At 45.5% G+C, this 24,983-nt stretch overlaps 3 protein-coding genes across 4 annotated transcripts; 2 read left to right on the forward strand and 1 right to left on the reverse strand.

Annotated features, from left to right (window-relative positions):
- Positions 1–232: 232 nt before the first annotated feature.
- tsfm (Ts translation elongation factor, mitochondrial) lies at positions 233–6,270 on the reverse strand. Of its 2 annotated transcripts, XM_086118231.1 has the most exons (7): positions 6,152–6,270; positions 5,741–5,884; positions 5,526–5,654; positions 5,240–5,362; positions 1,657–1,738; positions 798–838; positions 233–692 (listed from the first exon to the last, which is right to left on the reverse strand). In XM_086118231.1, exons 1-7 carry the CDS (start codon positions 6,197–6,199, stop codon positions 444–446), a joined length of 816 nt encoding a protein of 271 aa, XP_085974357.1. In that variant the 5' UTR covers positions 6,200–6,270; the 3' UTR covers positions 233–443. The 2 variants fall into 2 exon arrangements, with proteins under 2 accessions (XP_085974357.1, XP_085974356.1); XM_086118230.1 differs by having other exon boundaries at positions 233–838.
- Positions 6,271–7,644: 1,374 nt separating this feature from the next.
- On the forward strand, positions 7,645–11,218 carry endou (endonuclease, polyU-specific). Its single transcript, XM_086117838.1, has 9 exons — positions 7,645–7,782; positions 7,874–7,996; positions 8,304–8,426; positions 9,397–9,568; positions 9,693–9,898; positions 10,001–10,114; positions 10,542–10,648; positions 10,729–10,871; positions 10,947–11,218. The coding sequence occupies exons 1-9, from the start codon at positions 7,725–7,727 to the stop codon at positions 11,065–11,067; spliced, it is 1,167 nt and encodes a 388-aa protein (XP_085973964.1). The 5' UTR covers positions 7,645–7,724; the 3' UTR covers positions 11,068–11,218.
- Positions 11,219–16,895: 5,677 nt separating this feature from the next.
- LOC147201313 (neurogenic differentiation factor 4-like) lies at positions 16,896–19,807 on the forward strand. The gene is made up of 2 exons (XM_086118860.1): positions 16,896–17,055; positions 18,234–19,807. Exon 2 carries the CDS (start codon positions 18,239–18,241, stop codon positions 19,193–19,195), a length of 957 nt encoding a protein of 318 aa, XP_085974986.1. The 5' UTR covers positions 16,896–17,055; positions 18,234–18,238; the 3' UTR covers positions 19,196–19,807.
- Positions 19,808–24,983: the final 5,176 nt, after the last annotated feature.

The raw sequence follows: 24,983 nt of genomic DNA on the forward strand, positions 1-24,983 counted from the left end.
CGAGGCCATGGCCAAGGGCCAAGGACTTGACTCCGAGGCCGAGGACCGCCCTTCGGTCCTCGAGCCGGTCCTCGAGGCCGAGGATCGGCTCGAGGAACACATCAATGCTGTTCAGCATCGTAAGGATTCAACAAACTAATATCCATGCACTGTATACAACAATCAAAATACTGGAAATTGACTAACAAATGAAAAATGAATGAAAAGCAATGAAAAAAAAAATGCTTCCAAATAGAGTTACATTGTAATTTTTTTATAATTTTTGGTACTGTGCTCCAATCGTCCTCACCTCCCTTTGTCCAGAGTGGGAAAAGTACATTTTGCTAGGGGATGATGGACAATGAAAAATGATTAACAGTAAAATTCATGATGTCTCAAAAAGAAAAAGAAAAAAAAGAATTGAACATTTCATTTTGAAACAAACAAACAAAGAAAATGTGCCATCACTTTGTTTCCTCACCAGTGCTCTCTCCACAGTGAAACCTGACAAAGTCCAGCACTCGAGCCTGCTGACCCTTGAGAAACTGGGCTACAGTCCTGCTGGGGTCTCCCAGGAAGGTCTGAGGCAGGAGGCGCGTCTCGCTTTCACCGCACGGCAGGTCATCCATGTTACCAAGCGACGTGGGCGCCTCCCCCACAATGTGCTGTCCCAGTTTGCGCCCCAAACTTTGACGTTGTTCTTCTTTTCCACCCTGGAACACAACCAGAGCGCCGTAGCGTCCCATGGCCACCTCGGTCTGTCCCGCCACGCCACCGTGAACGTACGAGCCAATGTTCCACTCGGCGGGGACGCTTACTGTGACTGCCCGCCTCACTGACATGTTCTCACCCAGGCGGCCTGATAGGACAGGACACACAGTATGGTTACACTATTTCATGGACAGTAAATAGTAAATGTATATGTCGTACTGGTCAGGGTAGTATTAATGCAACTTACTTGACTCAAGTACCCGTATTTTACACGCTATAAGGCGCACCGAAAAGCCTTCAATTTTCTCAAAAGCCGACAGTGTTTCTTATAATCCGATGCGCCTTATATATGGATCAATATTCAGATTTCTTGGATGTAGTATTTTAAATGTCCAGCTGCAGCAGTTGAACAGCTGCAGCAGTTGTGAAAGCTCCACATAAATAAAGCTGGAATGTATTGTATTCAATTGGCTCCATCTAGTGGCTGCACAACGCAACTGCAGCCACTATTGTAGCTTCTAATGTATGCGCCTTCTCATGCGGTGCACCCTAAATATGAGAAGAGTTTTAAAATAGGCCATTCATGAACGGCGCGCCTTATATGCCCTATAGTGCAGAAAATACAGTATTCTTAAACTCACTTTTTCTGTGACAATGGAGCTCCATTCTCTCTACAAGCCAGTATAACCAAGAGCAACATTTGACTCCATTCTCACTCATCATCAATCAAGTCCCTGCACAACTAACCCCACCACGGAAACGACACCTAACCTGACCATAAACATCCCCTTTTGCAACTAGCATAACGTCCGTGCATCGAGTTATTGTTTTACAATCACTGTCACGCTACTAATTGTAAACAAACTTACTGATGAAACAGTCCAATGGTCTTGGGACAAAGCAGGAGAGTATACGGTCATTACAACCATTTAATGAAAGCTATCAATTGCAATCTGCATTACTGACCTATGCTTAAAGCCACCTTATCGGCGAGGGTGGCTCCATCCGACACGCTCAGTTTGCTCAGTTCGTCCGATGCCAGGAGACTCTGGAACACACGCAATGACAAGCGTACTCAAATGCATCTCAACGAATTATGGTGGGAAAACTGGATTTATTTCAGTAGTTCAGTTAACAAAGTCGGCCTCGTATTATATTTTATAACTTCGTTTGTAGCCCACAACTAACAAAAATCCCAAATTCTTTAAGTTTATAATATTACTGTATATACGAAACAATCTATTAATAAAGACTTTTCATACAAATCAGTAAGTCTCCTGAATAGCATTTTTTTCATCCATCCATCCATCCATCTTCTACCGCTTATCCGGGGCCGGGTCGCGGGGGCAACAGCTTTAGCAGGGAAGCCCAGACTTCCCTCTCCCTAGCTACTTCTTCCAGCTCTCCCCGGGGGATCCCGAGGCGTTCCCAGGCCAGCTGGGTGACATAGTCACTCCAGCGTGTCCTGGGTCTTCCTCGGGGTCTCCTCCCAGTGGGACATGCCCGGAACACCTCACCAGGGAGGCGTTCAGGAGGCATCCGAATCAGATGCCCAAGCCACCTCATCTGGCTCCTCTCGATGTGGAGGAGAAGCGGCTCGACTCTGAGCCCCTCCCGGATGACCGAGCTTCTCACCTTATCTCTAAGGGAGAGCCCGGACACCCTGCGGAGAAAACTCATTTCGGCCGCTTGTATCCGGGATCTCGTTCTTTCGGTCACGACCCATAGCTCGTGACCATAGATGAGGGTTGGAACGTAGATCGACCGGTAAATTGAGAGCTTCGCCCTTCGGCTCAGCTCCTTCTTCACCACGACAGACCGATACAACGTCCGCATCACAGCAGACGCTGCACCGATCCGCCTGTCGATCTCTCGCTCCCTCCTGCCCTCACTCGTGAACAAGACCCCAAGATACTTAAACTCCTCCACTTGGGGCAAGATCTCTCCCCCGACCCGGAGGGGGCACTCCACCCTTTTCCGACTGAGGACCATGGTTTCAGATTTGGAGGTGCTGATTTTCATCCCAACCGCTTCACACTCGGCTGCGAAACGCTCCAGTGAGAGTTGGAGAGCCCCGTTTGAAGGAGCCAACAGCACCACATCATCTGCAAAAAGCAGGGATGCAATACTGAGGCCACCAAAACGGACGCCCTCAACGCTTCGGCTGCGCCGAGAAATTCTGTCCATAAAGATTATGAACAGAATCGGCGACAAAGGGCAGCCTTGGCGGAGTCCTACCCTCACTGGAAACGATTCCGACTTACTGCCGGCAATGCGAACCAAACTCTGACATCGGTGGTATAGTGACCGAATAGCCCGTATCAGGGGGTTCGGTACCCCATACCCACGAAGCACCCCCCACAGAACTCCCCGAGGGACACGGTCAAACGCCTTCTCCAAGTCCACAAAACACATGTAGACTGGTTGGGCGAATTCCCACATACCCTCGAGGACCCTGCTAAGGGTGTAGAGCTGGTCCACTGTTCCACGGCCGGGACGAAAACCACACTGCTCCTCCTCAATCTGAGGCTCGACTTCCTGACGGACCCTCCTCTCCAGCACCCCTGAATAGACCTTACCAGGGAGGCTGAGGAGTGTGATCCCTCTGTAGTTGGAACACACCCTCCGGTCCCCCTTTTTAAAAAGAGGGACTACCACCCCGGTCTGCCAATCCAGAGGCACTCTCCCCGTTGACCACGCGATGTTGCAGAGGCGTGTCAACCAGGACAGCCCCACAACATCCAGAGCCCTGAGGAACTCCGGGCGGATCTCATCCACCCCTGGGGCCCTGCCACCGAGGAGCTTTTTAACCACATCGGTGACTTCAACCACAGAGATAGGAGAGCCCACCTCAGGGTCCTCAGACTCTGCTTCCTCCAAGGAAGACGTGTTGGTGGAGTTGAGGAGGTCTTCGAAGTACTCTGCCCACCGGTTCACAACGTCCCGAGTCGAAGTCAGCAGTGCCCCATCCCCACTGTACACAGTGTTAGTGGTGCACTGCTTCCCCCTCCTGAGACGTCGGATGGTGGACCAGAATTTCCTCGAAGCCGTCCGGAAGTCGGCTTCCATGGCCTCACCGAACTCTTCCCACGCTCGGGTTTTTGCCTCGGCGACCACCGAAGCTGCGTTCCGCTTGGCCAGTCGATACCCGTCAGCTGCCTCTGGGGTCCCACAGGCCATAAAGGCTCGATAGGACTCCTTCTTCAGCTTGACGGCATCCCTTACTGCTGGTGTCCACCAGCGAGTACGAGGGTTGCCGCCACGACAGGCACCAACCACTTTACGGCCACAACTCAGATTGGCCGCCTCAACAATAGAGGCACGGAACATGGTCCACTCGGACTCAATGTCCCCCGTCTCCCCCGGAACATGGGAAAAGCTCTGTCGGAGGTGGGAGTTGAAACTCCTTCTGACAGGGGATTCCGCCAGACGCTCCCAACAAACCCTCACAATACGTTTGGGTCTGCCAGGACGGACCGGCATCTTTCCCCACCATCGGAGCCTACTCACCACCAGGTGGTGATCAGTTGACAGCTCCGCCCCTCTCTTCACCCGAGTGTCCAAAACATGCGGCCGCAAATCCGATGATACAACCACAAGGTCGATCATCGAACTACGGCCCAGGGTGTCCTGGTGCCAAGTGCACATATGGACACCCTTATGTTTGAACAAGGTGTTCGTTATGGACAGTCCGTGACGAGCACAGAAGTCCAATAACAAAACACCACTCGAGTTCTGATCGGGGGGGCCGTTCCTCCCAATCACGCCCCTCCAGGTCTCACTGTCATTGCCCACGTGAGCATTGAAGTCCCCCAGCAGAACAAGGGAGTCCCCAGCAGGAGTACTCTCCAGCACACCCTCCAAGGACTCCAAAAAGGGTGGGTATGCTGAGCTGCCGTTTGGTGCATATGCACAAACAACAGTCAGGACCCGTCCCCCCACCCGAAGGCGGAGGGAAGCAACCCTCTCGTCTACCGGTGTGAACCCCAATGTACAGGCACTGAGCCGGGGTGCAATGAGTATGCCCACACCTGCTCTGCGCCTCTCACCATGAGCAACTCCAGAGTGGAAGAGAGTCCAACCCCTCTCGAGAGAACTAGTACCAGAACCCAGGCTGTGTGTGGAGGCAAGTCCGACTATATCCAGTCGGAACTTCTCTACCTCACACACCAGCTCGGGCTCCTTCCCTGCCAGAGAGGTGACATTCCATGTCCCAAGAGCTAGCTTCTGCAGCCGAGGATCGGACCGCCAGGGTCCCCGCCTTTGGCTGCCGCCCAGCTCGCATTGCACCCGACCCCTTTGACCCCTCCCACGGGTGGTGAGACCATGAGAAGCATTTTTTTCATGTTTACTTCATTTATATTGCAAGTTGCACTCTGCTGAATAAAACTATTCAATTCACGTTTCTGTGATCTCATTTATTGAGATGCACGAGCGTATATTTCATTTCCAGTGTCACCTTAACTCATTTGTAGTTTTGGCTTATGAAGGCACTTAAAACAGTTGAGCAACTGTTGCCATAGGGTCAACAATGTTACACATGGCCCACCTTGAGGTATCCAGTCCGACTTTGGCTTTTATTTTGGTGGTGAGCCAAGGTGGAGAAGGCGACGTCTTTCACCAGCTGCTGAAATTTCTCATTGCGGGCGACAAAGTCTGTCTCACAGTTGACCTGCGTCGCAAACATTGAAAACACATCTAAGTGACCAGAAAAGCTTCGGAAATGCGAGTTCTTCAACAAAGAGCATGTGATGCGTTGGACAGGGGAAAACATGCAAATGGATAACTTTATGAATTGTGAGATGTGAATGTGCAAGCGATTACCGGTACTCTACCTCGACCATGACTGCAACTTGGTCTCTCATCAAGAGGCCAATGAGGCCCTCTCCGGCTTTGCGACCCTCCAACTTGCTCGCTTTGCTCCAACCTTCTTTCTGGGCCTGCTCGTGCAGCCAAGCCTCCGCCTGATCGTTGGACACCACACACTGTCATGAAAGAGCACAGCCCCAAACAAGAGCATCACGTGCGGTCAAGAAATCCGAACGCAAACCTGTGCTAGGTCATTGTCAAACTTCTCCAGCGCTTTCTTGCAGTTAATAAAGGTGTAGCCGGTGCTTTTTCTCAGTTTGACCAGGAGGCTCTTGTCAGCTGCCAGAAGACGATGACATGCTGTGTGCAAAGGGTGCCGGCTGACCTGAAGGTGACAAGGGATCGCGCAAAAACGTTACGCCCATCTTCCAGTGTCCTTGTCGTAAACCAGCGAGAGCCAAGTGGACATAACACAATTATACATTTATTTTGGCCAAACGTGAAATGGTATGCCAATTAAACGTTTCTGGGAAACAGCCACTTAATGCACGTCGGTACACGGACTATTACGTAGCGAACGAACAAACCACCTAGTCAATAGTTTAAGATAGCAAAGGAAAATACCTTAAGCAATTGATCTCAGTTCACTCACCTTTGCCAAATCTTTACTGAGAGTCCTGAATAAAAAGCTTACTGACATCTTACAAGCATCTGCACGCGCGTACTTACGAAAGCTTTCTATATGAATGTCATTGACATCCACGCTGTCTATGGAAGCCGAAGAGAGTCAGACTTGTGTGCGTCTCGATGTGGTATTACGTCCTCTAGCGTCGAGGAGGCTAACTGCAGTGTATATTAAAAATAGAGCACCGTGCTTCTTTTGCTGAATAGCCTGTATATTATATGTTTATTCTTTAAAATGGTTACGCTTTAAAATTATCGTCGTATCACTGTGATAATTGAAGTCATCATCTGATATGTGGACATGGGAACTGTATGGCGCTTGCAAAAATGGTCCATGAGCTTACTTTTTAGCTCAAAAGCACTCTTCTCTTTTTAATTATTGATGTAAAAGGATAGAACCCCTCATCATTACACGCTTAATGGTAAACAATAGCATTTTGAAGTCTATGTTTTGTTTTTAATAACTCCTATATTTTGCACCACTCCGATATTCCTGATGTTCTTGCTCTACTGCTCGAACCTGCATTTCTGGCTGTGGTGGAGCTCAATTAGGTTTTTTTTTTGTATCACCTTCACTTCTTGTTCTTAAATTTTGTGTCAACATTGAGATTATTTCTCATTTTAGCTTTCATATCACATGTCTGTCTGACACTCCTTAAATGTCAGACAGTAAAATGTTACATTCATTATATTTTTCAAAATTATTTTATAAAGGTAGATGATTTCTTTATATTTCTCCATCTTCCACAAACCCCCCAGGGTGTGAGAACAGAGAAGAGTTGGAGAATGCTGTGGCTGCAGATACAGTGTGTTTCACTATCGCCCTTCGTAACTATCAGTGGGTTGTGCAACCCTAGAATATTGGAAGTCAGCTAAAGTTTGATTGTAAGGAAACAATTACATTTAACTACGCTAACACAAAGGGAGCAAATCGCAATGTGCAACTGTCGTGGAAAGAAATATTGTATATGTGGTAAAAAAAAATGGTCACTTATCTCTGGAGGGTGCATGTGCCTGAACTTAATTGAATCTGTTCAGAGCTCCCTTGAAAAAAAAAACAACCTGTGAAGGACAACATCTGTCACAAGGCCAACCCTAAAGTACACGTTTTTATATTCTGTATTTGTCACAATTGGACATGAGAGTTTAACCTAAATATAAATAAATATGATTCTTCATTATGATGTATACTTTCATCAATGAAATTTACATGGAAACCCCAAAAGTTATCGCAGCTCAATTTTCGTGTCCTTTTTTAAAAAAAAAATACATTAAAGTCGTGTTGCTGTGCAAAGCAGGTGTGGAGTTTCACAGAGAAAAGATAGCACTTTTATTTGCACATTAAGGAAATATATCTGGGGTCAACCAAATGGAACAATTATTAAACCAATACAAATACTTGAGTGAATCGTGTAAAAAGGGGTCTTTTTAGATATCTTGTGAGGTGAATCCCGCCACGTGGGCAGGTCGACGAGTGATATAGGTGGTGCTCTATAAAAGAAAGACCACAGCAGCGTTCACCTTGTTCCCATTGAGTCAGGATGAAACTCATTGCTGTCTTTGGACTTTGGGTCACTCTGCTCTGCCGGGCACATAGTAGTAAGATGGTCTTTCCTTCATGATTGTCACTTCAGTACTACAAGGTTATTAGCGGCTCACTCAAGAATAATGTGTCATGTTTACCTTCCAGACTCTCTTGACTCATGTCAGAGTCGCTGTGGCTTCGGAACTGACAGTGATTTCTCCTGTCAATGTAATCCATCCTGCGAACGCTTCAAAGACTGCTGTTCAGACTATGAAGAACTTTGTAAAGGTAAGTGCTTGCTTTCGAAAGCTGTAGAAAAAAGAAAGACATCGGCACCTTTATCCGGTTTCTCGCCAAAATGTAATGGGCTCTTTCCTGGCCCATGCAACTTTTATTGAGCCAAGGCGCAATTTTTCACATGAGTTAAAATGGTCTTGGAACACTGTCAAATATAAACGTCTCAATAATATTTTCAGACCAAGGGAGGGGAAAGTGGATAATTTCTCATACCTGTAGCTTGGTTGGAAATCAATACGTTAACTTACCATCAGCACCTTACCAATGCATGTGTTATCGTCCCTTTTTTTTTTTTTAGTTGAATCCACTTCATGCAAAGGCAGATGCAATGAGAAATACAACTCCCAAAATAAGTGCCACTGCAACTCAAAGTGCACACAGTACAACAACTGCTGCAGCGACTATGCAGACGTATGCAACGGTAAGTCGGAGAAGAAAACAAGCTCACTCGCGTGTATTGCTCTATTGCACAGGTGTCAAAGTCAAGGCCCGGGGGCCAGATCTGTCCTGCCACATCATTTTATGTGGCCCGCGAAAGCAAATCAAACACAGCAACTTTCATGATGCTTGCTAAAATATAGAGCAAAATTTCAAATTCTCATATGTAATAAATAAGACACATATTGTAAACATTTTCTGGTTGCCAAACATCTCATTAAAGTAACAAAAACAATAATGAAAAACAAAATGAATAAATCGTTATTCTTGACTTTTTTATATGATTGCAGTCATATTGGCCCTCCAAGGAAAACGGTAACTAAAATGTGGCCCGTGACGAAAATGGGTTTGACAACCCTGCTTTACTGCCTTGTGGAGAACACCTGCTCAACTTCACACAATGGACCGTGACCCTTAAAGTCACAGAAGGAAGGGCAAAGGGCAAAAATTAAATAGTCAAAGCAGAATTTAAAGGAAAAAAAAACTATTTTCATTAAGGACTATGAATTGAACTGAATTACACTGGTTATATGACAATAGGGTTGACTCACGAGTTTACTTTAGTGTGAAATCTGGTTCCTATTCGGTTGTCTGCGTTTAGCTGGCAACCAGTTCAGAGTGTACGCCGCCTATTGGTCCCCTCATGATGAACAAAAAAGGTCACTAAGTATTGTTTAATAAACTAAAGGTAACTACAAATCCCAAATTAACCTTAATTCTTCTGTACTGATGTACAGTAATACATCCCAAATACATTTAAAATAAACAGTACAGATGGCTTGGTCGTGAAATTCTCATCTTCATCATCGCTGTAAGTGTCCAATGGAACTGAACAGAAATGAATTACCATATGCAACCAGTAGGCGGCAGTGTAGCTCTAGATAAAACAGTCGGTTTATCTGGATGCTGTTCGACGGTGACGTATGTCACATATCGATGCTTTGTATGTGCAGGTGGCGAAAGTGGCGGTGGTTCCGTGATCACCGATGCTGACATCAAGTCTGTCTCTGAAGCACTTTACGCTCTGGATTCCAACCGGGCTTCGGCCTCCCAGTTGGAGATTGACCCCCAGGTTTTGATCTCAGGATCTCAGACCGGGTCTCAGGAAGATCTTTCCTCTCGCCGGTGAGGCAAAACCTTTATTAGTCTCGCAATGGAGAAATTCCCAATTCACAGCAGCATCGTTTTATGGCATTTTCAAATTCTATTCCTCGTCACTTTGACACCAGTTCGTTTTTCGTGCTTTCAGGTTTTTCCGCTTTGTGGATGAGGGGGCTTTGTTCTCCAGGCCCACCTATGAGGCTCTCCTGGCTCTATTGGACAACTATAATAGGATGACCGGACAAACGGAGGACGTTAGCTCCCAGGAGAAGGCCGAGCAGGACGTCTTCCTCAGGGAGACCATGTCCAACACTGAGCTGGGCCGAGAACTCTTTGCCTTCTTGTACACTAAGGGTACATTACCACACACACACACACACACACACACACACACACACACACACACACACACACACACACGTTTTTTTTTTAATAGCCATTCTTTTGTCCTTGAAGGAGTCTACACGTCAGAGGAAGAGTTCATCTACGACCTGAAGATGATGTGGTTTGGCCTGTATTCTCGAAACAATGGAAAGATGGATTCCAGTGGTTTTGAGCACATTTTTGCAGGTTGGAACCGCAGTCATGTCATCAAAATAATTGACACTAAGGGCTGCACACAGAAAAATGGAAGGATGCAGGGAATACATTGATACTCTTTTGTTGCACTTTTTGTTTCTTCAATATGCTAAAAACATGTGGTGGCCCCGATTTGACTCTCGGGCCTTTAGTTTGACATCAGTGCCACGAACCAAAACTAATCTTTGATATGTGGGAGGAAGACTGACGTAGACAAACCACATTTAGTTCCATAATACCAGAAAAAGAAACGATATGATTTAAAACTGTCTTTCAGAGAGCTTGCTAGTTACAAATATAAGCACTATAACACACTTTACTCACCTTACAAGCTCTTTGAACACACAAAATTCAAGCATTTTTAAGAAGTCCAAGCACATGTCAGAATATAAAGAATGGAAATGTTTCTGTGTTCCAGGTGAGATCAAGGGCGGGAAAGTGTCAGGCTTCCACAACTGGATCCAGTTTTACCTTCTTGAGAAAAGAGGGCTTCTCAACTACTACAGCCACAGCTTCGACGGGCCTGTAAACACAAACCTTTTCGTTGTTTGTCACTATCCTGCACAATTGCGCTTGCTTCACCTTCTGTCTCGTCCTCCTCGCAGTGGACGACCTTGCCGGACGTGCTGGGAATGCAGTTCAAGTGGGACGGTTACTTCAAGCAGGTGGGCTCTGCAGTCATTGGCTGCAGCCCCGAATTTGACTTTGCCATTTACAGCCTCTGTTACATCGCCAGACCCGGAAAACAGTGAGCGTCGTCGTCATGCATCGTCAGCCCGCACTGGCTGGATTTGAGTCGCAATTTTTGTCTCTCCTTCTCAAGATGCCGTTTGAGTCTGGGCGGCGAGGAGCTAATCATCCAAACATACACATGGAATAACTCTTACTATGGCGATGGGAAGAAATATATCGGCACCGCTTATCCCGCAACACCCAGGACCTGAAGAACCCACGCGGGAGTCGACAGTTCTCTATGTTGTGACACACCTGCACAAACAACGCACATGGACTGATGGAGGATACTGAGGAAACACTGTCTTGTGAACGTTTAAAGATTTGACTCAAAAATGCGTCAATAAAGCAATTCCGATGTGATGCGGTCTGGGAAGCGGCTCATACTTGCGATGACCGATGCAAATGATATTGGCAAAAGTATTGGGACATTTGCTTCGTGCACAGACAAAAAAACAAAACTATGGAGTCTGTCCCCCTTCTGCAGATTTACGAAAGTCTTCAAGTTGTTGTTGTGTCTGGGGGAATTTTGACCTATTCATCCAGAAGAACACTTGTGAGGTCAGAGGTCTCCAATGTTGGCTCACAATCCCTGGTCGAGGTCACCTCAAAGGTGTTTGATGGGATTATAGGTCAAGGCTCGAGGCTTCTTACACACCACACTACCTTGCTTTGTGCGCTGACTGGACTGCCTTCTTGAAACTCATCCCAAACAATTGAGAAAAATGAATTACGATTGATTTATCTCCCAAAAATTTCTCAACATTTGTGTTCATAAGTGCATCCGTAAAAAGTTAACAATGTACAGTGGTGCCTCAATTTACGAAATTAATTGTTTCTGGAAGAAATTTCTGAACTCGAAAATTTTGTAAGTAGAGGCGCGTTTTCCATGTAAATGCTCTAATCCGTTCCAAGCCCCCCAAAATTCAGACATAAATGTTTCCTAAAGAATAAAAATGCATCAAAATATGTAACAAATACATGCTACAATTAGATTATTGCACAATAAATGAGAGTTGTGAATAATGTAAAAAACAAAGAACAGAGTAAAGAATAAAAATAATGGTCATTAAACTTTTAACTGCGTCCTCATCATTTTTTGCCCTCTTTAGTCCATGTTCTCTCTCAGAGGTGGTTTTTGCCTGGCGTTTTGTAAAGAATTGCTCCAAGGACATTTGCCTTTGTTGACTTTTAAAAATCCTTGGAAAATGTCCAAGGCAAACATCAGCATAGTTAGCAATCGCCCGACTGGTGAACGCTTTTTCTGGGTGATTCATATTTACGTAAAACTATCGGAACACCTCATGGCTCGAGTAGCGAATGACGAGGATGCTGCATAGACACATCCCTATCCATCTACAACACATACGGTATAGGCCCCCTCTTTGCCAATGGAGTGGCAGGATGATGCTCAGTAGTAGCCAATGGCAGAGCAGCTATGTTGCGTTCAGGAAACTCGGAGCTGCGAGTATCAGCCCACCCCGTATTTTTACCCTTCGTAACTTGAAATTTCTTTCGTAACTAGAGGCAATATTATCCTGTTGAGGCGTTTCGTAACTTGAACATTTGGTATGAAGAGTAAGTAGAGGTACCACTGTATCAAATTGTGATGCAACATTTCGAAGGAACGACACAGAGCATAAGAATGTGGCGCTCTCGCACCGGGCACGATCCAACTGCACCTAATGGGGCACAAAATGGCCATTTGCACACCCCGAGCGGGTACAATACTGACACCAACCCTTGAGTAGAGCGAGCATGTGTCCATTTGACACAATTGCTTATTGTCTTATACGAAAGCCCCCCAAAAAACAGTCTTTGCAGTCCGAACCGCAGAGACAAAAAGACATTAACCGATGCTGTTATGCTTGACCTGCTCCAAACAGTAGTCACCGGCTAAACCTGCTCATATCAGCTGTCTATAAAGCTGCGGCGTTTATGTCTTGTGTGTGTGTGTGTGTGCGCATGTGTGTGTGTGTGTGTGTGTGTGTGTCCAGCTGGGATGGGGGTTGATTTTAGTTCTTTTTCACTCATCTAGGGTGACTAACAGGATAAATTCTGGTCTGCCGACAGAACAGGGGGACACACTTGCAGCCGTGTTTAAAGAAAGCATTACAGGAGATGGATCTGCCACTGATCCCATTGTCCACTCGTCTGTGTGCATTCATGCACAATAAGAGCACAAGAGCCGCCAGTTTGCAGCAAAACTCCGAGACTCGTTCATTCATCTGCTCCAGGCCTCACATGCAGTCGGCGTCTTGATGGGAGGACAATTTCTCCTGCAATTTTGTGGCAGAATATCGAATTTGCTGAGCGGGTGAGCACTAAATTGGAAGAGTAAATCTTTCTTTTCACGCTGCCATTTTAGCAGCCCAAATGGAATTCAATTAAATCACAGTGGGGCAAATAAAAGAAGAAGAAGAAAAAAAGATTCAATTGTTTCTTTTGTCATTCACACAACTTCATAATCGAATTATAGCTGGCCACCCGCCAGCGTGTCCTTGCATCTCCCCCAAATTGGCTTCTCCTGGCAGATCTCGTGAGCCACCTGACTTTTGTTTTGTAATTATATTATCCCGCTCTGTGTGTTGCGTGTTGCGGCTAATGGCAGCGCGGGCTAGCCCAGCTGCACATGCAGAAACAAAGCTGCTTACGGGCCCAGACAATAGGCCCGTGAAAAAGGGACGCCTGAAGGCGGTCAGCCAATGAGCACGCTCAACGGGGGGCCAACAGCGGCTTTAGGGAAGGGTTAAGGGGGGGGGGGTTTAGTGAGGCGAGGGGGTGGGTTCTGAGGGGACTATTTTATCCAGTCGTGGGGTCCATCAATGAGATGGTTAGTGGGGAGAGGGTGGGGGGGGGGGGGGGGGGCACATGGTCAACATCACCCCAGTCTCCCCCGGGTCGGCGCTGGGCTGGAGGGAGGTTCAAGTGTGGCATGGATGTGGGTCAATTCAAAAGTTGATGGGGGACCATGAAACTCATGGCAACGTTCATTCTCTGCACTTTTTGTATCCTTTCCATATTGTCGCCACTATTAGCATATGAACATTTTTGAAGTGAGCGCGCACATATGGAGAGTCACAGACTCGGCTGAGTTGGATGTATTAAAGGGTTGAATTTATGCACTGTTGGTCGTGTAGACTACCCTGGACTCACAATAAAGTTGGTTACTTGGCTTTTACAGATTATGCACTGCGGGGGGGGGGGGGGGGGGGAGCAATCGTGACCTCAAAAGGTAAACACAACCAATGTCGGTCCACTTAATATTTCTAAAAAAAAAAGTGTGCTACAAAGTGAATAGCTGCTGTGCATGGCAGTGAAAGAGTTAAAATACTCTTTTCATCATCTGTGGCCCATTCTCAAGGTCTCTTCCGTCCCAACCCCCCCAGAGTTTTTTTTCCTTGTCCTCCTGTGCAGTTAAGATCCTTGCTATGTTATTCATATTTGTGAACATGTGAAGCCTTTTGAGACTTTTTTTTGTGAATCAAGGGGCACATCAAAACATTTGACTTGACTTGTTGAGTTAAATATCAAATGCAATTTGGACATGAAGGAAAAATGGCGCAGACCGCTGGATCAGTGTTGCTGGACAATTTTGGGGGGAAACGCAGGAAGTTAATGCCTTCGCATGCAATCAGCTGAAGGTGTATTCCTAAATGAACACACATGCCCACTCACATACATACATGTATGCAATTCTCACGCTGTGGAGGTGACTATACTCTCATTGGACCTTTGAGTACAACAGATGGACCGAAGGTTCTTCCCCCCACAATCACACTCGTTGAAGCACAAGGGATTCGGAGGGAGTTGGAGTTTGTGTGTGTGCCTGTCTGTGTCTACTGAAGTGAAGTTGGATGGGTTCATTGGGGGGGAAAATATATATATATATATACTGTATATCATAAGCACTTTAGACATACTCGCCAGCTTACACACTTGTCTTGGAAAGACAGCATCATGTCTTCTGTGCAAAGTGTTCATGCTGAGACACCTGCTGAGATTGGATGAACATCTCAGGCAGTTGGGAAAATAAGAACGCTTAGAGGTCATGAAGCGATGACCTACACGAATAAAGCACTTCCGCGATCCACATAATGACAATTTCAAAAAATGTAAAAACTGATCTGCTCAAGTAGCTAAATAAAGTATGACACAAAACACTTCTACACTAAACAAACCACTGAAATGATGAAATAAATAAATGGTAAATTAATAGAGTGGAGCTGTCAGATGAGGTTCAATTATTTCCGTCCCCACACGTAAATCAATTCCCAAATGAAATTAATGCGAAATTGCGATTAATCCATTTCAGCCTCCATAAAAAAAAGACAAAATATGTTTTCTATGTGCTTTTCAAAGAGAGAAACATGACTTTGAATCATACATTAATGGCATATTTCAATAATTTGGCAGTTGTCGACACATTCCTTGCTTCGGTTTCAATGGGCATTGTGCTGCTCCTTCTAGTGTGCATGTCTTGGCGTGCAAGCCAAAGTAAATCATTCTTAGCAAGGGATAAAGAAAACATGCCCATGAGTATTGCTGTATTATCTGTACACATGTGTTGTGCCATTTATGTTGAAATGTCACTTATAAAAGGTTCTGACACCACAAGATTGATGCTATTAGTCCAGCCAGAATATTTTGCATTGTTTGTTAGCATTAATTTAAACGGACTTTCCGAAGGCAAAGGAATGTGATTTTATTAAATATACACGATGTGTAGTTCTCTTAGTTTGATGTTTAGTTTGACAGTAAAATTCATCTAGGAGTGGCAAAAAAACGGACAATTTTTTTTATTGCAAATCAAAGCAGGAATTTTTTTTTAAAACATTTCAAAAAAGTCAGATCACGCTTTACTTAGGGTACCATAAAACCTCCTGATTGTGCCAATCATAACTGAGCAGTGTTAGTTGGGTCAAATTATACAAGCGTACCTAATTAATTGACCTGCGAATGACTAAAATGCAGCACTTTTTGAACATATGCCGTTTAAAATAAGTAGGCCAAAAAAAGTCCCCCGATCACCCTTCGCATCCCCAAAAAGGCAGCGTGCTATGAAAGGACAAACACATTTATTTAGTTGGGCAACGCGGTGAATACGGGAGAAGGACACAAGGTCTCAGCTAGCTCGCGTCTCTCCAGGGGAGGCAGGAGGCCCAACACTGCAATTCCCAATTCAGGCTGCAGGTGTGGAATAGGAGAGGCCGAGAGATCAACAGGGACTGAGAAGCTTCCACTCTGGGTTTTCACTTGATACACTTTGCACTTTTTAAATATCAAGGGGTTGAGAAACTCAGTCGTCATGCCGTTCAGATTCTGACCTCTTACTCAACCGACCCAAAATTATCTTGTGAATTATGCGACGTTTTAACGCCAATGCGCATCTTATATTTCTAAACTCCGATTCAGTTTGTTGTTTTACGCACAATTTCATTTGTGTTTGGCTTATTTGCATGATTCTTCTGCATGTTTTCTGACAAACGCACTATTTTGGCGACAGTACATGCCAGTACATCACGAAAAAGTATTTTATTTTGCTTATGTGCGAGTTGACATATCCAGTAAACAACAATATAATCAAGACTAATTTCATATCATCATGCCATTAAAAGTTATTTCGTAATTGAATTCAAGCTGTCCTGCTCCGGCGTGCATCATGAGGTTTTGGTGCTTTTTACATGCATAGGACAACTCGATATGAAAAACTGACTGAATTGCACAACCTCATGTGGTCCGAGTTGCCCCTCGGGTGAGATGAGCTCGCGCGCAACAGTTGAGCAGGCCGCCGCCGAGGGACGGCAGGCTGCGAGAGGGCATGCAGCAAACACCTGCTCACATGCAACTTCAAGCTGTCACATACAGTTAAGCTCAGGCGGCTGAGCGCGTCTCCCCAAACGTGCTGCCTCGCTGCAACAAAGGGTCCCCCCCCACCACCACCACAGTCCGCACACACACACACAAGCAGACACGCACGGGGGCGCCGTGTGGGCCTCAAGCCACGGGCCGGCCACGCGCAACTTGGCCGATGGGAGGAGGAGCTTGTCAGTGGAGGTTAAAGCCAGAGCCCCTGCAGGGTGACCCTCACTGAAACCGCGCTGCAGCTCTGCAGAGGCACACAGCCGCACACCCTCTGATTGATGGACAGACGAGTCAAAGTTTGACTGTTGGACGCAAGACAAACTTCGAGAGGACAGGTACGTCTCTTACGAGTATTTTACCTTATTCTTCTTTCCTTCGCTGCCTGGATGAGTTTTGACCATTTTTGATTAACCTCTGCAACTTATAAGAAAATAAACTAAAAACCCAAAATTGTGACATTTGAACAACAGGCAAATAAAAATGGGATGTACCCCAAGTGCTATGAAACAAACGGAAGGGGAAGCTGCACGCAACGCAGAGGGACATCATATTTCTGCATTTGGATATTGCGTTTCAATTCATCCAGAGTTTTCTGTGTCTGATCTGGGGTCGTCAGGGTTCCATTTTAATCCCGTGGTCGCTGCTTCATCCGCGGAGCAAATCCTACGATGGCCCAGATTGGAGTCTCAACCTGCCAGTGACTTTATCCTCCCCTGGGGGCTTTACCAGTGCAGACATAGACTGGGATTACAACAAAGTGAGGCAAGGAGAGAAGGAATAGGATTGCGTCGATGGGTGGACGAACAGGGATTTCCTTTCGGAGTGCTTTTAAAAAAAACTTTGGGCCAATCAGCGAATGTCAGTGAAAGAGAACTGTCCAGTGCTGAAAGCTAAAATGGAAAAACTACAATCGTTACCGAACACCCAGCGGGAAGCACTTGCATTCACTTACGCTTGTTTTGTAATCAAAGTCAATGTTTTGGATTGTTATGAGCCATGCAAATTGCGTAAATTATCCCGAGTTGTACACATATAATCCCGGCTTCACTCGTTTGAGGGACATTGAAGTAAAGCAAAAAATTGTAAGTTCAACTTGAATGTTTTAACAAGCCGGTCACACCCGCCATTAGAAATGTAAATGATGGAAAGTAGCATATTATGCACTGAAAAAAAGAGTAAAGGCAGAAACACAATGAGCAACCACCAGGTTAAAATATAATGAGACCGATTGACAGATTTTAATACATACAGAGTTTAGAAGGATAATGACACCCAGTTTTGGAGGTACTAAGAAACTACACAGTTCTACACGTATTTGCTGCATCAGTGCTTCGCCTTCTCATCGGTAACCAAAACTTCACTTCAGTCCTTTTCTGTTATGTCAATGAATTTCTCCCGGGGTGTCTGCAAACTCAGCAATATTCCGTTCAACGCCTTCCGTCTCATCAGATTGTGCGATGAAGCGAAGGAAGTATTGCATTACAGCTCACGTGAATGAGTGCGTTGTTTGCAGGGACGATGATGATTAAGCCCTACGCGAGACAAGGGGAGGGAGAGGAAGACGTCAGCCCCGTGCAGTGGATGGAGGGTGACGTGAGCTCACCCGACGGCGAAGCGCCTTTGACCGCCAACCAACAGCCCGGAGAGGAGGGCAGCGAGGAGGTCGAGGAATACGAGGAGGAAGGAGACGGGGGCCGGGAGGCCGAATCCAAACAAGGCGGCCCCAAGAGGAAGCGGGTGACGAAGGCCAGGCAGGAGCGCTTCCGCGCCCGACGCGTCAAGGCCAACGCCAGGGAGCGCTCGCGCATGCACGGCCTGAACGACGCGCTGGAGAACCTGCGCAGCATCATGCCCTGTCACTCCAAAACCCAAAAACTGTCCAAAATCGAGACCCTGCGTCTGGCTCGCAACTACATCTGCGCTCTCTCGGCTGCCCTGGAGGGGGGTCTTTCCATGGAGAGCAGGGCTTTCATGGAGACCCTCTGCAAGGGCCTCTCGCAACCCACCACCAACCTGGTCGCCGGGTGTCTGCAGCTGGGGCCGGCACCCGGCGTGGGCGGGAGGCCCGACGACAGAGTCCGTCCGCCCCCCGTGCCGCTCGGCGGCATGGCGAGCTACGCCTCCCCGGGCCTGCCGAGTCCGCCCTACGGCAGCTTTGACTCCGCTCACCTGCTCCACCTGAGGGCGGCGAAAGGAGGGGCGTACGAGAGCCACTCGCCAAACGAGTATAACGCCGGCGGGGTTGGGACGCCCCCCTACGAGGGGCCCCCGACCCCGCCCCTGAGCATCAGCAGCAACCTGGTCGGCAAACAGGAGCCGTCACCCCACTACTTGGCCCCGTCGCACTACTCCCCGTCCCCCGCGGACCACGGCCTGTACCCGCCTCACAGCGGCTATGGCGTGCAGGCGTCCTATGACTCCTACCATCCGACTCACATGACCCCCCGACAGATAACCTCCGTCTACAGAGACTAGCAGAGACTCCTGCAAACCGCAGACTCCAACCAGTTCGTCAGATGTGTGGTGCACAGTAGAATAGCTGAATAAAGTTAGAAAATACTTGACATGCTGTCGTTGCATATTTCTTTCCAAATGGATGACCAAATGGATCCAAGTGGGAATTTTCATGACGGATCATCTGCAATGTCCTATTCATACGAGCACTTCTATTTTAGCTGTTTTGGGGGGGGGGGGTTGGTCGCAACAAATATTCTACATAAATGTAATGTATTTTATTTATTGCCTAATTTAATACACACAATATTTCATCGGCTGTATATGTGTTTTTAACGATTGTTTTTGTATTTGTGTGATGTAATCCCTTGTCTTTTTGTGCGTGGTTTTCTTTGTTTTGTGTCACCGATTTTGAAAGTCTGGAAATATTTCGTTTTGTGTAGCGCTGTGTTGTGAGAGCCTTGGAGAAAACGAGGAACACAATGAAAAAAATGTGAAGAAGGAAATGAATGAGTGGCGCATAAGAGAAATGTTACTCTCAGGTGAGCAATGCTTTTTTTAAAAATGGGTGGGATGTTGCTTTTGGACTTGTTTCTTTTGGATACTGACATTAAAAGATGAATGAGAAAAGGACGTACGAGTTCTGTTGTATGATTTATTTATTATGATATCTATTATGTTCACGTTTGTGAGGCGCTTTGTTACAGCTGCAGCTGTTGTGAAAGCAGTCAGTATATAAAGAAAGATGCGTATTTGCAGAGCTTCCTTGTTGATACCCGACTTCATTTCACTTGTTTTTCTTTTCTTTCTTTTTTTGACAGATTTTGTGGTTGATCCACCCTAATCCTGCAGCCATCTTTTAATGAAACCGTCGACGTACAATGTAGGATTGAAAGATAGAAATGTGTGATTATGGCTTAAGTTTCCACTTCCCTTTTCACAAACACCAGGATGGAATAATCCTCCATTGCTAGTTGACACGCACATTGCTTTGTATCTGTCTATCTGTCTGTCTATCTGGACATCCGTTCGTCCATTTATCTATCGGTAGATCGGAGCGCGTCCAGTTGAAGCGGTTCATGCTTCACACTGGTCAGTGTAGTGGCCACCCACTGAGAGGTCACTTAGCCAGGGGTGACAAGGTCAGTGCGGGTCAGAGCTCATCGGTGGGAACGGTCTTAAAAGAATCCTGGTCACCAATGGCACCATCACACTTTGCCTCTCAAAATCCTCAATAGGCATGACCAAATATGGATATGTCAACATGCTCGGGACTGAGATGTTTGCAAAGCACACCAGCTAAATACATTGTGAGCTGAATATGATGTTGGCAGCTACATTGCAGATGATAATCCCGACTAACATCCCAGGCTAGGGAGAAACCTATCGCCTTGTTTTTTTTTGTTGTTGTTTTTTTCCACCAGGGATTAGCATAAGCCTGCGTGTGTATTTGCACTATCCTGACCAGGCAAACTAAGTGTGTCGCGCACGATGAATAACAAAAACGATCTCTGTGAGAAACACATGTGGCAGACGACATGAAAGATATTTGATTTAAGAATCAATCGAAAGGATCGCTGTTGACCTGACCGTTGGACCCTACGACCCCTGAAACCGTTCTGATGGAGAAGAGGTTTCTACGGAAGCTGCCGCTCTTTTGAGTTGAGCATGTATGAAGTAAAGCTATCAGTCATCCAAGATACATTCACACGACACTTCATTGCTCTAGGTCACAGCCTCAGTTACTTCTGTTGACACTTTTAGACCTCTCTTTTTGTATACGAACAGAACAAGGCCAAATATAAGACCTCAAAACCTTTGCCGGAAACAAAATATGATGCCACTTGAACACCACTGCAATCCATGACAACAATAATAAAATGTCGATCAAACCTGCTGCACAACAAAACAAGTGCATTGAATCATCATGGTTTTTTTAAAATTATCATTTTACTCACACATCTTTCTGCATTCATTCACCCCATTTTCCATATTGTTTCTCTTCACCAAGTGTATACACTGGACTGCTCACATATAGACAACCATTCATTCTCACATACAGTACATATATTAACCAATTAATCTTGAATCAGCCTAATAGGCAGGAAAGTGATAAAGTGTTTGGCACATGTGCCTTGCAGTTCTGAAGTTTGGGACTCGAACACCCAATGCGATAATGTGCTAAGTTTTAATATTCATTTCATATTAATTGTCTTTAAGTGTGCACAGTGCGGTAAAATGGCGAGGATGATTCACGTGGATAATACTCAAAGTGAAGACAAGCGCACGAATACAGTGATTCTAATGATTCCAGAGCATGTTAGAGTGCCATGAATGATCATTAGGTATTTATTTAATTTCACTTAATTGAACCGAAAATTCTTTATTTACTCGACATAATGTATCTTTGTCTATCTGCTGGTTCCATGCCAGCAACAAATCAGGCCAAACGGAACCATTCCATGCTATTCATACGCCAAAATAATAGTTCTGTATTTCACTAAACTGGGTTGTTAGACACACGAGATCACTTTTTTTTCATTATGGATACGTTTTTCGAAATGTTTCTTTAGTGGTGTGTCGTGATATTTTTCTGGTGTGTGGTGGGTAACGCATTGACTGCCCTTTCGTTATGTGGATTCGAGAAAGAGCAGCGAGGTTGTAGCGCCGCCAAGTGTTGAACTGGTGACATTACAGATATGAAATCGGTTGGGGGTGAAATTGAAGTGTTTGGCCACTAGAGGTCAGCATTTAACAATGTAACAACTTGACTGGCCCGTGATCACGTTTCTTCACTGCTGTGCGGGTAATTCGAAAAAAAAAATCTAATTGGGATGAAGTCACTCTAGTCTTTGTCGTGTGGGTCATACGTGTTAGTGCGCATTTGATGAGATCTGCACATGCCAGCAGAGGAAGAGAAGATGGGGGGAATAGAATTAACCTAATTAGTGCAAACTGGTAGATGGAGTGTGTTTGGATGCGCATAATCAGGCTAATGAAGGTACCTGGGGACTGTGTTCAGTCAAACGTGTGCATCCAACCAGAGTTCATTTCAAACTCTGTGATTATGTGCCGTGAAAGGACATATAGCGAATTAATCAAGGAAATCTGCCTGATTAAATCTTCAAAGCAAAAACTGAGAATCTCCGCCTCATCGGAAAAAAGGAATGTGATGTGTGCTTTTTATCTTGGAGATGCATGTGGATAATGGAGAAGAAAAGCAGCCCTGCAGGAAAATTACATGAAGAGGAGCCAGAAACAAAAGCAAGACTGGCACCATTTGAAATAATTGCTGGATTAACTGCTTGATGCTGATAAAACAAAAGACTCATTCCTCATTTCACTTAGGAATAGAAAGACTGCACTTGGATTTTGTTGCATTTACAGTATTTAACAGGCAAATTTAATGGGGAAGGTGGTGGTGGGGGGATATGATTGGAAATAAATGGAGACTATATATGACAGTAGTTCACACAATGCACTCTCAAGGGCCTGAAGTGAGATTCAAACCCAGGATCTTAGTCACACACCTCTCGAGTTCATAAGTGGGGTGGCCCCCTAAGGCAATTGCAGGACATTTGGGGACAAAAAATATTTTTTTTCAGTTCACTTTAAATGTATGTTTTTGGAATTTTAGCAAGGATCATGGAAATTGACACACATGATTTGCTTTCACATGCCACATGAAGTGATGTGGCGCGCCGGATCTGGCCCCGGGGGCCTTGACTTTGACACCTGTGATTTAAATAAACAAACAAGCACCATGAAAGCAGGCTGTGACTGTGTTGGATGTAAACAATTGGCCTCAAGAAACCATCTCCGGACATGAAGTGCGATTTCCAACTCAGTCGCAAACAAAGTCAAGGGAGCATCCTGAAAAATGTAGCAGGCTGGCGGCTTGTTTCTCGTGGTCGTTGGTGTGGCTTTCGAGCTAGAATGAGCTGTTACACAAGTTCAAAAGGCCCCACACATGGAGCCGAATGCACGAGTGTATAAACGCTGATGAGCCATAAATAGATCAGAGAAGAGAATTCGACTTCCTGCACTCCTCGGCCAGATGTGATGCTGAGCCGACTTGTGAAAGTTTTATTGCTGAGGAGAGGAAGAGAAGCTTTTGAGAGAAGAGTGCAGCTCTAGTATCGAAGGTGTGGGGGGGGGGGTGATGGTGGGGGGGGGGGCATGGATAGAACTGTTTGCATGTAAGAGTATCCCCCTGCTGAAACGTGCTCACTGCTCCACTTTGTCGCCCTTGCCGCTGTCCCCTCGCCTAACCCCTCCGTGGCATGTTGACAGAAGGCGCTTGTGTGTCATGCAAATGAAATAAAAATAAACCAGAGTTGAACAAATAATTGGGTCGTTTTGCTCCCATGCAGCCTCTCCCTTCAGTTTTGTAGCTGGAACGCTCGGCCAACGAGGCTATGTTTTATTCAGCGTTTGTTTCCATTTCGGCGGCATCGCACAAAGAGACCTGATCGAGAGACTTTTGATGGGGCGGGTGGGCCAAAGGAGAACCCATCATTCATAGTAGTAATTTCTTATTGATTCAAATAAGTCTACTTGCAGCAGAGCCATCCTAGTTCACAAAGAAATTTGCATTCGGGGAAGGTGGGGGAGTCCCACCTGGTGGCACAGTTTTCTTTCTCTCGAATTTCACAATGACTACAGAACTCAACTGCGATACAGAGTATGGACATGATTCATAATCATTCTATACATGTTTTACATGTGTGTATTCACTGCATTTGCTATTGGACCTGTCATGAGTAATAGTTCTAAATATTTTCAATGGTTTATGGGGCCAGTTCAGAAAAAAATAATCTTTTTTTATCACATCAAAAAATGTTGCGAACATGGTGCGATTGTCAAGGAAGAAGCAGATTACAAAAAAAAAACTAAAGGTGAGAAGAGACTGAAATGTAGCAAGTCGTACTTCCGAGTTGGTCCGTATAATGTGACTATGTCAGTTGTAAGCTTTGGATTTCTTTGACACGCAATTGAAAACTAAAACGCTTTAACCATTTTACAGGGGTATGCCCGTCTTAAGTGAGTGATGCCAAAATCATCAATAAAGATGTATTTGCACAAACGGAACCATCCGTGTAAACGACATTCAGCATCATTTTCAAATCATCAATCATGAGAGGATAATTAACGTTTTTGAACATACTTCCTAATTACAGCAGTATTTTCCTTTTTTTTAAAATGCACTTTTTTTTGTCCAGCGGCGTTAGGAGGTCAAATGTACTGAAACGAAAATCTCTTTCAATCAAAAATGCCATAACAGTGTCACATTATATCATCACATAGGCCTTATTTGACCGCATGCAAACGTGCAAATTCCAATTGATCAAACCCACTGAAGTTGTGAGTTTCTTTCCAGGCTGTCAGAATGGCCTCCCAGTGCTACTTTTGGGATTTAAAGTGCCTCCCGCCCTCATAAATCTTTTGCTACTTCCTCCCACCTGAGAGTGCAGATCATTTTTGAGGACGCGCCAACGTTTTCTCAAGAGACTCATTTTGTGTCGTGACAATAAGTAGGAATGTTATTGTCACGGGCACATCAATGTCTTGTTCATTAAAGACCTGAGTGGACGACACTGTTTGCTTTCATAAAGCCCTAAAAGGTCATATGGGTGTTTCACATCTCATCTCATTCATTCAGTGAGAGGTGTGGAGCACTTAAGGGAGTGGAGCTGTCTCCTAAACTGATATTTGATCCTATCAGAATTAGACTGACATTTATTCGACATTGTGTCATATGTCAGTCTCGGTCCCTTGGCTCCTGCGCGTCCACTCAATAATCCCCTAT

Source organism: Hippocampus guttulatus, chromosome 8, assembly GCF_054856545.1.
Source record: "Hippocampus guttulatus isolate MCC_2025c chromosome 8, RoL_Hgut_1.0, whole genome shotgun sequence".
Lineage (NCBI taxonomy): Eukaryota > Metazoa > Chordata > Actinopteri > Syngnathiformes > Syngnathidae > Hippocampus > Hippocampus guttulatus.